The sequence below is a fragment of the Pristis pectinata genome, chromosome X (assembly GCF_009764475.1).
Source record: "Pristis pectinata isolate sPriPec2 chromosome X, sPriPec2.1.pri, whole genome shotgun sequence".
Lineage (NCBI taxonomy): Eukaryota > Metazoa > Chordata > Chondrichthyes > Rhinopristiformes > Pristidae > Pristis > Pristis pectinata.
Genome location: NC_067450.1, coordinates 8569397 through 8581442, shown reverse-complemented (window position 1 = coordinate 8581442; position 12046 = coordinate 8569397). Strand labels below are relative to the sequence as shown.

General features: G+C 44.8%; 1 protein-coding gene across 2 annotated transcripts in view; it reads left to right on the top strand.

Moving 5' to 3' along the window:
* Positions 1 to 12046, top strand: part of LOC127567029 (integrin alpha-6-like) — a 185347-nt gene that overhangs the window by 133629 nt on the left and 39672 nt on the right. For both annotated transcript variants that reach the window (XM_052009657.1, XM_052009656.1), the window contains 4 exons: positions 3677 to 3884; positions 4610 to 4803; positions 8771 to 8859; positions 10274 to 10401. In XM_052009657.1, the coding sequence (XP_051865617.1) occupies positions 3677 to 3884; positions 4610 to 4803; positions 8771 to 8859; positions 10274 to 10401 (619 nt within the window). The remainder of the gene's footprint in view (positions 1 to 3676; positions 3885 to 4609; positions 4804 to 8770; positions 8860 to 10273; positions 10402 to 12046) is intronic.

Here is a 12046-nt window from a genome sequence, read left to right as displayed (position 1 = left end):
CGTACTCATGGCACGCCGCCCTGGGACGCCAGTGTTACCAGGACAACCCTTCCCCTGGCATCCCTCCATTGAAGGGAGATGCAAAGTCCACACTTACTATTGTACAGATTGTGGACAGTGATGGATTAACAGTGAACAGATGGAAGCAGGGGTGTGTGTAGGGGGCGTACACAAGAACACGAGAAAATGGGAGCAGGAGTAGGCCACTCGGCCCATCAAGCCTGCCCCCACCATTCAATACAATCATGGCTGATCTATGCTGGCCTCAACTCCTCTTCTGTGCCGGTTCCCCATAACCCTCAATTCCCCAATCTTTTTTAATATTTATCTATCTCTACCTTAAATATATCTGATGATCTGACCTCCCCCGCCCTTGGGGGCAGAGAATTGCAGAGATTCACCACCTTCTGAGAGGAGAAATTTCTAAGCACCTCAGTTTAAAATGATTGCCCCTTATTTTGTAGGTATGTCCCCTTGTTTGTAACTATCTCACTAGTGGCAACATCTTAATATCTATCCTGTCAAGACCCCTTACAGGCTTCTATGTTTGGATAAGGTCACCCCCTCATTCTAAACTCCAAGGAATACAGACCCAGGGTCTACCGCACCCCACCAGTAATCACTATGCATGTGAAGGTTGTGTGGATATCCCTGCATGTGTAAAGTATATGTGTACTTGGTCCTGTAAAAGTGCTCAAATATGAAGTCCTGCACACGCCCTGCATAGACAATGTCACCAATGAATCTGGAAATTAAACTGGGTGAGGGATTGGCACATGTTAGCTGCTATCCTTTGCTTGTGGGTCTTGGGTTGCATTCCAGCCCGGACTGGTGAGTTGCATGACTTCACAGTCTGCTGGTTTTAAGGGCGTCGTGTGATCTGGACAGTATGAACCCAGTTTCTGATGGGTGTGAGCCAAGAGCAGGGGGTTGTCAAACTTACTGGTCCTTAGAGCAGCACGCAATAGTATCCAGATATTAAAGAGCTGCAAGACACACGGAACTTTTATACATGCATTTTATTGCTAACACTCCACCTTATAAAAAAGACAAATCACTAAATCTGTGCGTGTTGCATCATGGCTAATTACTGCTGTGAGTCTCCTTCCTGGTCGTAAGCTTCAGAAATCTGGTAGCTATGTTGTGAAGGGGGAGCTCAGGCAGATGTTGACTTGTAAGGGTTGCCCGACATCTTGAGTTCATGAACTTCACTGTGGAATACAGTGATTCACAACAAGATGTTGTGCTGAAAATTGAAGTGAATCGCGTGCTATTTTTATTCATTCACTGGATGTGGACATCACTGACAATCCCAGCGTTTAATGTCCATCCCTAGTCGCCCCTGAACTGAGGAGGCGGTGAACAGTCAACCACATTGGACACACGCAGCTCATTCTGGGTAAGGATGGCAGATTCCCTTCCCTAAGGAGCATTAGTGATCTAGATGGCTTTTCACAACAATTCAGTCATTTCATAGTTACTCTTACTGAGACTAACTTTTTATTTAAATTCCGTATTTATTTAATTACTTGAAATTAAATTCTCCATCTGTTGTGGGTGGGATTTGAACTCACGCCTCCGGATCAGTAGTCCAAAACTGACTGCTAGTCTAGTAACTTAACTACCATGCTACTGTATCCTGTTCTTGAGCAGAGGATGTTTTGTTTCTGGCACTTGCTTCCAGAATTCAATTGTAATCCGTGATTTATGCATCATCTTTGGAGCCAAGTCCAACTGGAGTTCCACTAATTCCATTCCCATCATCAATGCTTCTGTAGCCATGATTTTGGGAATCAGGGAGCTTTTACTGACCACAGTAGCCATGAACGGATGTACAAGAAAGGCGAAGCAGCATCTCCACTTCTGCAAGTGTTCAAACCTGGCCTGAAAGCTATTAAGCAATTCTTGTGATTTACCATTGTGTTCCTTGAGGTTGTGAACTTCTTGGATTTCTGGAATAGAATTTGTTTATGCTTTACAGAACTTTAACAATCTGAAAGCTGAAGACTGAGTAAAGACAGATGTAATCTTATCCTTCCCTTGGAGTGCCAAGTTAAGAGTTTGTCATGGAATCATAGAATTATTACAGTGTAGGAGGCTGCCAATTGGCATATGGTGTCCTTGCTAGTTCCTTAGCCTCTTCTTTGTTGCCTTGCAAAATTTTTCTCACTGCATATTTATCCAATTCCCTCTTGAATGTAATAATCGACCCTGTCTCCACCACATCTGCAGGCACTGTGTTCCAGATTCCAACCACATTCTGCGTAAAAAAGTTTTTCCTCACTTGCAGATGCCCCATAATGTCAGTGAAAAGCTTCAGGATCCTGGACCAATTGCTCATCTTCAAGTTGTCTATAGGATTTCCCTTTTCTTTCAGGAAAGCACTGATGGGCTCCAATAATTCCACAAACCTATAAAGACCACCATTTCACAGCGCAGTAGTAAGAGATGTCATTAGGTATGTCTTTGTTCCAGCTCCTTGATGAATTTTTTCAACTGTCCATGAGTCTTCCCGTGTGAGCGGATCAGATTGACAATTTCCAGGGGAGTTTAAGTAACATTTCAAGTATCTGCTTGCAGGATATTCAATGCAGTGAGCAGGGAGAAATTCTGGAAACTTGGGATCAAATTTTATTGGACCTATAAGAGCCTACATCTTTTCCTATCGTTGCAGGTGCTCCGTCCACTGTAACACTGAAAGGTTTATGGAGTGGTACATCAGCATTTTCCAATGCTTAGTCAAATGCATTCTTTGTCAATACTGTAGGCTGTTTTAGCGCCATGAAGTCTAACATTTCCTCTTTAGCAGTCTCATCTGTGGAAACCTTGCAAACAAATATGACTGATTATGGTTTATCTTCTGTGTCTGGATTCATCAGGAACAGGACTGAGTGGTGGAAAATTTTTCACATAGCTTTGCATCCTGCTTGCAAAACCAGGACTGATCTGTGAGATAATGTCTCTCTGTAGTAATTTGTTTAAAACCAATTATTTGAAGACACCTAGACTGCAAATGCACATTCCAGTGAAGCACAAATGGTCCCCAACACTGACACACAGTGTCACTGATGCAGATTTTTTGAGTGGGGAAAGGTTGTTCCTGGTTGTGTGACAACCAAGCCATCCTGTAAATGACCAAATACAGTATCACGGCCTCTTGCAATCAAAACCAGAAACAATTTCCTTCACTGCAAACTTTGAAGGTTGGATAATATGGCATTGAATGCTTCGACTTTCTAGGATTAATTTTAACTTAATTGTTGCTATTTCTGCGCCCCCCCCCCCCCACCCCCATCTTCCTACCAACCCCATCAGGACCATTGGTTTCCGGCCAGTGAGTTGGGTTAAAATTGGCCCCAGTGTTTTAGCAAAATGTCCTTTTACACTCTGATATCTGTGTTTCTAACAAATGTTTGCTCAATTTGCTGGCTCAGGTAACATGCCTGATACGTTTTGCACCATACAGCATAATGTGGTCTATACTAAAGTCCTAAGCAATGCCTAATCAAGGTTATTAAAATAAATGACTTTACCTCATCCCCTTGACCACACCCTAACTGATCCCACCCCAGGTCCGCTATGCCCGGTGCTCTGTTCCTAAAATTCCTTGCATGTTAACCATGCCACCATCTCCATAGCCAGTGTTTTTTTTATTAACTGCTTGTACTTCTTTCAGGATTCTCTGTAGATTCAGGTAAAGGCCTCATTCGGCAGAACGAGTTGAGCGTTGTCTCTGGAGCACCAAGAGCCAACCACACAGGGGCAGTGGTGATCCTGAGGAAAGAAGGTGTCAACAGGCTAGCACCTGAACACATCTTGTGGGGAGAGGAACTCGGCTCATCATACGGCTATGCCATTGCCACAGTGGACCTCAACAGTGATGGGTGAGTGGAAACCCATGAACTCCTTTATCCTCTCGTTCAGTGGCGTGCTGACATCTGTCTTAGCCCTACAACTCCACCAAGATCTCTGTGATCCTCCAATTCAGGACTCTTGTGCATCCTCAATTTCTTTGTCTCTGCCATCAGCGGCTGTGCTTTTGGCTGCCTGAGCCCAGGCTTAGGAATCCCCTTTCCAAAACTTGACTTCTACAGAAAAGGGAAAAAAAAACGGCAGATGCTGAAAATAAAACCAGAAAATGCTGGAAATCCTCAGCAGGTCAAGCAGCATCCACGGAGAAAGAAACAGCAGGTCAATGACTTTTCGTCAGGACTAATCTCTTGGGTACTGCTGTGAGCAAGCCTGACAGGCCATCGATATAAATATAGACTCCATTCTCCACAGACCTGTTGAGGATTTCTAGCATTCCATGTTTTTATTTCCGGACCTCTTGTCGCCTGCTTCAGCATTTCCCTTAAGATCTGCCTCTTTGACCAAACTTTTGGGCATCTGCCTGGGTGGCTCATTGTGCAAGTGTAGGACCTTGGAGTTAAATCCAGTCTGAGTGAGTTGAGGCAGTACCATAAAGCCCTCAACTGAGTTGGTGACATATTGTATGGCTGTTGTCATAAATGGGATATGAGTTGATTCCACTGCAGTTGGATCAAGTGTAGCCTAGGGAGAGGTCAGCAAGCTCATGGGTAAATATTCTGTCCACATTACTTTGCAGGTGGATGGACCTTGTGGTTGGTGCTCCATACTTTTTTGACCGAAAGGAAGAAATTGGTGGTGCTGTCTATGTCTACATTAACCAGGCCGGCAGGTTGAATCGAGTGAGCTGTGTCCGTCTGAATGGGACCAAGGACTCCTTGTTTGGACTGGCTGTGGCTAACATAGGGGACATAAATCAAGATGGGTTTGGAGGTAGGTCTGTGTTCTCCCTGTGCAAAGTATTCATGGGGATGGGGCTTGCACAATTTTTGTCACAATTTGAAATAAATTATTTATCATCCAAATTCTGAAATGAAAGAACTGGTTGAAGGAATTAGTTCCATAAAATCACTGAGGCTCAAAAAAGAAAAAGGTACCTGAAATACTAATTATGTTGGCTTTTAAGATGAAGGATGTCATTGTGGTTGAGTTAACAACTTTCCAAGATCATGAAGGAACTAATCCCTGGAAACTGCTGTAAGCAAACCTGATGAAAATTCCTTAAAGAAAAATTAGCTTTATCTTTTTGTTTGTTTTTGAACAATTCATTTAATAGTATAATAATATTGGATGTGAGGAGGAAAACAGGCTGGTGTCATTTTGATGCAACATTTGGGAATACATGCAACCAGAGAAGGTAACCCTAACTAAGGTCCTTCACGATTCATTGTTTAATTGGCAAAAAGCAGTGAGCTTTGAGCCTGTGTTTTCCCACACACTGAGCTTCCAGCATCAGCTATACCAGCATAGGGAGCCATGGTGAATAACAGGTGAAAGGATGGAGAGCCAGCCCTGGCATCTCTTGCACCATGAACTAAAGCATTGCTGAATGTCTGAAAGTGGGTTGCCTGTATGGATTTGGTGTACATCATGGGACAGTCATTTGAATGGGTAACAGGAAAAATATAATGTCCCTGAAACTCCCAAGGCTGGGAAAACAGCGCTAACATCTGACATCTAGTTCCACTGGATGTCTGCTCCGTCCTGCCTACATTCAAAGATTCCAGTGGGATGGGACAAATGTGGCTTGCTAATGTGATGTCATTGATAGAGGCAGGAGTGGTGGGATTATATTTGCACATGAAACACTGCTCACTTGTTTCTTCACAGTGGACAGCTTAATATTTCTCCCATGTGAAGCAACCAAACTTACTTTAGACAATCCCAACCATATATTGCCAATGTTGGATTTTCAGTGCCAACCAATGACAGACTTGTGGTTAGAAAGGGACAACATGCAATGCATTTTTTAAAATGAATTATCTTTGACCACAAGGACTATACAGCAGCACAGTGCCAAGGTGCAACCTTGATTTTCTTGCACTCTCTATGGAGCAAAGGCCAGAGAATTGCTGTTACAGCTGTGGGCGCCTTTCCCTTTATGAAGATGTTCCTAATACCAACCATGAGCCCCACCTCCCCTGTCACCTCAGCACTTAGGACAGTGTTGTTAGATGTTCTGCTCCAGCACACTTCCAATGGAGAGAGGCCCAAGGAATTCTGACCACTTTTGTTCCTAAATAAAGTTGATTCCTCACAATCTTGAATAAACCCAGCATAGATTTTCTTATCAAACTGATGGATCCTCCCCCTTTTTGTGATTGATTTTATGAAAAGTGCTGCAGGGAAGGAGACCGTCTGGCCCCATGAGCCAGTGCAACTCTTTGAAAGGGCAATCCAGTTAGTCACATTGCTAGTCTTGCTCTGGAGCCCTCCAGTTCTTTTCTCCCCTTTTGCCAGTTGAACCTGCTGCACCAGCCTTTAAGGAAGTGCTTTGTAGAATATCAATCATCATTATGCTTGCACCATTTTCTTACAGCCAATGACTTTGTAACTTATTTTAAAACAACTGCAGAGAAGGTAACTGCTTCCACCCTATTGTATGGTATTTCACGTATCTAGCAGTGTTTGACCTGGGTCCACTTGCCCTGTAACTTAGTGAGAAAGTGCGCCATCTGGTGTGATACTGAATGACCGCTGCTGCAGTGTGTTCAAGATGAGGCTGAACTGTAATATCTGTAGCCAGGCAACCTGTTGAAACCCATTCGTCAGGCTTGCAGTTGAGCAAGGTGCCAGAAGGCTGTTAACACCTTAACCCGTCAGGCTTAAGATGCCTAATGAATCTGGGGGTCTGATCCCCTTGGTCCTGACCCTTTGCCCAGCGATGACTGCTTCCTCATCTTTCACCCCCAGCTCTCCTAGGTAATTTGTGCATCAGCGGGTTACCCTGCCTGCTCCCCTTTAAATTTGCTGCTTACTGATGCCTGGCCCCTCTTCACCTACCCACCCCTAAATGCTGGGTATCTTTGGGCTGGTGCTTAGTAAGAATAGAATGAACAGCAGTCTGAACAATGGCTGAAGGGAGTTGGTCCACTGGTTAAATCCCACAGACCTACAATGTAGCATCACACTGTGTTTGAATATGGCGGTAAGGTCCATGTGAATGACTTGCTCGGCCATTTCAGAGTCAGCCATGTGGCTGGAGGATGTGGAGTCATCTGTAGCCCAGGCCAGACTGTAAGGACAGCTGTTTTACTCCCATGAAGAGCATTAATGAACAAGATGGGGTTTTACAACAATCACCATTGGTAAGACTAGTTGTTTGTTGTTTACCAAATTTCAGATTACAGGTTGAAACTCTTTAGTCCGGCACCCTTGGGATCTGATGGTGCTGGACCACCGAAAAATCCAGACCACAGAAATCGCCCTAAGAACCCCCTACGTAAACATATGCCTAGCCCCTAGGCTTGTCAATTCACTCTGCATATTTACTGCTATGTCATTAAAAAGTAGAATAAAGCTTAAAACAGAAAATAAAATGATCATTAATGCCATCAGAAATAGTTTTTATTGTTTCATAAAATGTAATACAAAGCTTGCAGTTGAAAAGCTGTTCTGAACTTAGGTTTATACTTAATGCTGTTGAAACATACACATGCATAAGAAAGCTTAACAAACTCGGCGGCTTGGCTCTGCAAACCAATGGTGCCAGATTCAAAACCTGCTGGACCACAGAATGCCAGGATTTCAACTTGTATTTACAAATTTAAATTCCACATCTGCCATGACCTTGGGTGTCTGGATTGTTACACCAGGTCTCTGGATTGCTTTAACCACTGCACCACTTCTGTACCCATACTGAAGATCATGCAGCCTGCAGGGACGGGTGAAAAACTAGACTCATATAGTTATACAGCACGGAAACAGACCCTTCCGCCCCAATTGTCCATGCTGACTAAGGTGCCTACCTGAGCCAGTCCCATTTGCCCACATTTGGCCCATATCCCTCTAAACCTTTCCTATTCATGTACCTGTCTGAATGTCTTTTAAACATTGTAATTGTATCCACCTCTACCACTTCCTCTGGCAGCTCGTTCCATATACAGACTACCCTCTGTGTGGAAAAACTTGCCCCTCAGATTCCCTTTAAATCTTTTACTTCTCACCTTAAATCTATGCCCTCTAGTTTTAGACCGCCCCCCCAACCCCCCACCCTGGGAAAGAGACTACTTAGAACTACTTGAAAAGCCTAGGCAAACTTGGTGGGGGATGTAGTTCTGGGAAAACTATGGCAGCTCTCCTCCCTGTGATGGGCACCTCCTCATCATCATCTGAAATGTAACCCAGGGGCCGGATGGCAGCCAGCAGACGTAGTGGGAGAAAGTCTGCAAGAAATTCGCAACTGCAGATTGCTGGATGCCTTTACTAATCCCCTACACAAAAGTCTAATCGAGGACAATCCAGCAGCAAATCTCCAGTGTTGGGAGACTGAGGAAACACAGGAGGCTATTCAGCCCACCAGACGCTTTCACCAGTCAGTGGGATCATGGTTAATCTGTGTCCTAACTCCACGTACCCACCCTGTCTCTATATCCTTTAATACACTCTGGAGGGTGATTTATTATCAATCTCAGATTAAAAACTGGAGTCGGCTTTTCATGGGAGAGAGTTCCATCCTTCGACTACATTGCACACAGAGGTGTTTCTGGACTTCAGGTGGGGCCTTGATTTTAAAGTAACGTCCTCTTGTGCTTGACTCCCAACAGCAGCGGAAATAGTTTCCGAGCTGCAAGTTACAGAGCAGGTTTTTGCTGATTGATTCCAGCAGCCTGGAAGTGTTTTACTCAGCATGCTGTGGACTTGCCTAGGCTGACAGAATGCCTTTCTTTTGTTTTATCAGACATTGCTGTTGGGGCCCCGTACGACGGACATGGCAAGGTCTACATCTACCATGGAAACAAGTTTGGGCTGAACACGATTCCTGCTCAGGTACCCAGCAAGAATTTACGTGTTGAATTAAAGCAACAACAGAAGCTGTTGATAAAGGATCACACGAGAAGCCTTCGATTCTATTTCTAATTGAGTCAGCTAACCTTTGCAAGCTTATGCTCTGTTTTATAAGACGTTGATATTGGGCGGCACTGTGGTGCAGCAGGTAGTGCAGCTGCCTCACAACTCCAGAGACCCGGTTCAAGTCTGACCTCTGGTGCTGTCTGTGTGGAGTTTGCACGTTTTCCTTGTGACTGTGTGGGATTCCCCCTGGGTGCTCTGGTTTCCTCCCACATGCCAAAGATGTGCAGGTCGGTGGGTTAATTAGTTCCTGTAAATTATCCCTTGAGCGGGTGAGTGGTAGAATCGGGGGGAGATGATGGGCATGTGAAAGAGAATAGGGAAATGAGTGGGGGAATGGGATTGATGGGATCAAGGGCAATTCATGGGCCGGCATATACTTGATGGGCTGAATGGCATCTTTCTTTGTCGTAAGGGAGAATATGAGGAGGAGTATGATGCCTTAACGTCTGGAGACTGGAACAATTCTGTTATTCCTTGTGGGATCATTTACTAAATCTCTCATTTTCCCTCAGTTCCAGGGTGGTGCAGACTGGCTGGCAGTTCTTTGTTCACCTCAGGGGCTATTGCTATGAACCCAGTCCAGAGAAATAGGGCTTCCTTTAACCTGCTGTTCGGATCCAAATGAAACGGGTTGGTTTGGTGGCGGTCTGAGTGCGAGGTCACACCGCAAAGCTGCCCTTAACTTGGTGCGAAACTCAGAGGGTCAGATTCCTCCCTACCCCCAGTAAAAGGGCAGAGGAGGATCAATCTATCATGAACAGGAAATGGAAGAATTCTACTTGTACAGCCTTGAATTAGTGCACTTTGCTAAAGTGCTTAACCTCACCCTCGCCTGTGTTATATTTGACCTTGGAGTTCATGGCACAAAGACTGAGAAAGTTTTCCTTTCCTCAGCAGAGGAGAAGAAAATACATTTCAAAATGATTGTGGGCTGTGGAAGGGCGAGGAACTCCAATGTCCACTGACTGGTTCCTTTGGCATCACATCCAGTGCGTCAAGACACACGAACTACTGACTGATATCAGTAATTGTGTAGGGGGCCAGAAGCAATGAGGGTCTCCATTTAGAGGGAGCAATTTTGACTTTGATTAAATGTACAAAACAATGTTGGATGTGTTGCTCATTTTACTCTCAAATTGGGGTCAAATCAGGAGAGCAGGGGAATGGCCGGCTGGTCCAACAGCAACTACTTGACACTTTTGCCCTAAATGAATAAATAGATAAGGGCTGCTGTTTCAGAGATTTGTCCTCAGCGCTGAGCCAGGATGCACTGCACTTGTTCACCAATGTGATGCTTGCCTTTGAATCTTGAACTGTTTCTCTGTCGTAGATAATTGAAGGAGAAACCGTCGGAGTGACCAAGTTCGGGTACTCCATAGATGGAGGAGTAGACATCGACGATAATTTTTACCCAGATATGGTGGTCGGGTCACTCTCTGACTCTGCAGTTCTGTTCAGGTAAAACCTCACGGAGAGCTCCTTACCACATGGGGTGCTCAACAGTTGGGGCAGTTAGCCAGTGGAGGCGAGGACTCATGTAAGGAAACCCTGGATATTGAAACATTTGCAAGGCAATAGAGAAAGGACTGGGTGTTGGAACTAATGAGTTGGTCTGGTAGAGAGCCAGCATGGACACAATGGGCTGAATGGCCTCCTATTCTGTGACCATCCTATGAGTCAATGTACATGAGAGGCAGTAGTGTTAGTATTCTGGAAGAAGGGCTAGTGCACAAAACATCCAGGCCATTCCTGTGACCAGTGAGTGGAGAAGTCATAATTCTTGGGATATAACATTTATTGCACTGTTAAAATGTGCCAAGTGTGATCTTTTAAGTAAAAAGATAGTGCTCTTGTTGGTCACTCTATTTTGAAGCACCTCTCCTTTGCTGTTACAGCATATTAGATGAGATGAACTGGCTAAATATTCTATCAATCCTTGGGATATGAGTGATCCAAATATCCTGGTCCAGTGGAAACTTGCCTCACATTGAATGGCTTTGTTAATTTGTGACTTAGGTTTGAAGGATCCAGCCTTTCATTAGCTTGATTCTGAATTTGAGACTCAAATGAATCACTCGAGAGATGTGTGTGTTTGCATAGCATCAGCCTAATTTATAAGTGTTTCACTAACAGCAAAGAACACAAATAATGGAGAGCGACAAGGGTCAAAGTAGCATGCCATGGAGCCACCGTATATGTGTTGGCACCTTGTATATTGAGAGAGAGAGAGAGAGAGAGAGAATGGACATAAAAATGCTTACCTGACCCAAAAATGTATTCAGGCAGTTATGCCAGGGTTCCATTCCCGAGAACTGTTCATAACCCAAACTGTTTGTAAGTCAGAAATGAACAAATTGTGTGTGGGAGAGGATCACAGAAACAGCAGCGACAGGGGAGAGAGCAGGCGTGGGAAGAGCGGCTGCCAGCCGGTCACACTGACTCAGTGAGTGAGCGAGTGAGTCTGCTCAGCGCTCCCAGCTCTGCTCAGCTCCACCCAGCCCTCAATTGTTGTGGCTCGGGGGTAGAGGGTGAAGGCACCTAGAAGTGCCATGTTTCCACCAGCAAAAGATGCCTGCAGCCCCACAATAGCCGGCAAATCCATCCCCATCCATCTCACTGGTCTTCCAAGCGCTCGATCGTATGTATGGGATGTCCATAAGTCAGGGGTTCATAACCCTGGAAGGGCCTGTGTGCTGAATCAAATTGCATCATATGGAACCACAACCAGTTGGGGATTTGACAGACGTTGGATGCAGATTAATGGTTAATTAGTTGCCATTACTCCTGTTTTTCCAGCATAAAATGGGCACAAGGTGTCCACTTTCACAGTGAGACAGCCTGTACTCAGTCTGTCAGTAAAGTTGCCAAGCACATTTTTCAGGCATTCTCGAGGCAAATGTTAAGAGCAGGCCTAATGCCTTGGGAATATGTTAATGAGGGGCCTAAAGCCCACTGAAGGAGCCCTGGTTGTCGGTGAGCTGTGGGTTTCTCATCCATGCCAACCAGCGGTAGGAAATTTGCATTTTCTTTATGAAAAAGGGGCACGAGCTCTCCAGGCAACAAAGAAACTGCTGGAGGAACTCAGTGGGTCGAACAGCATCTG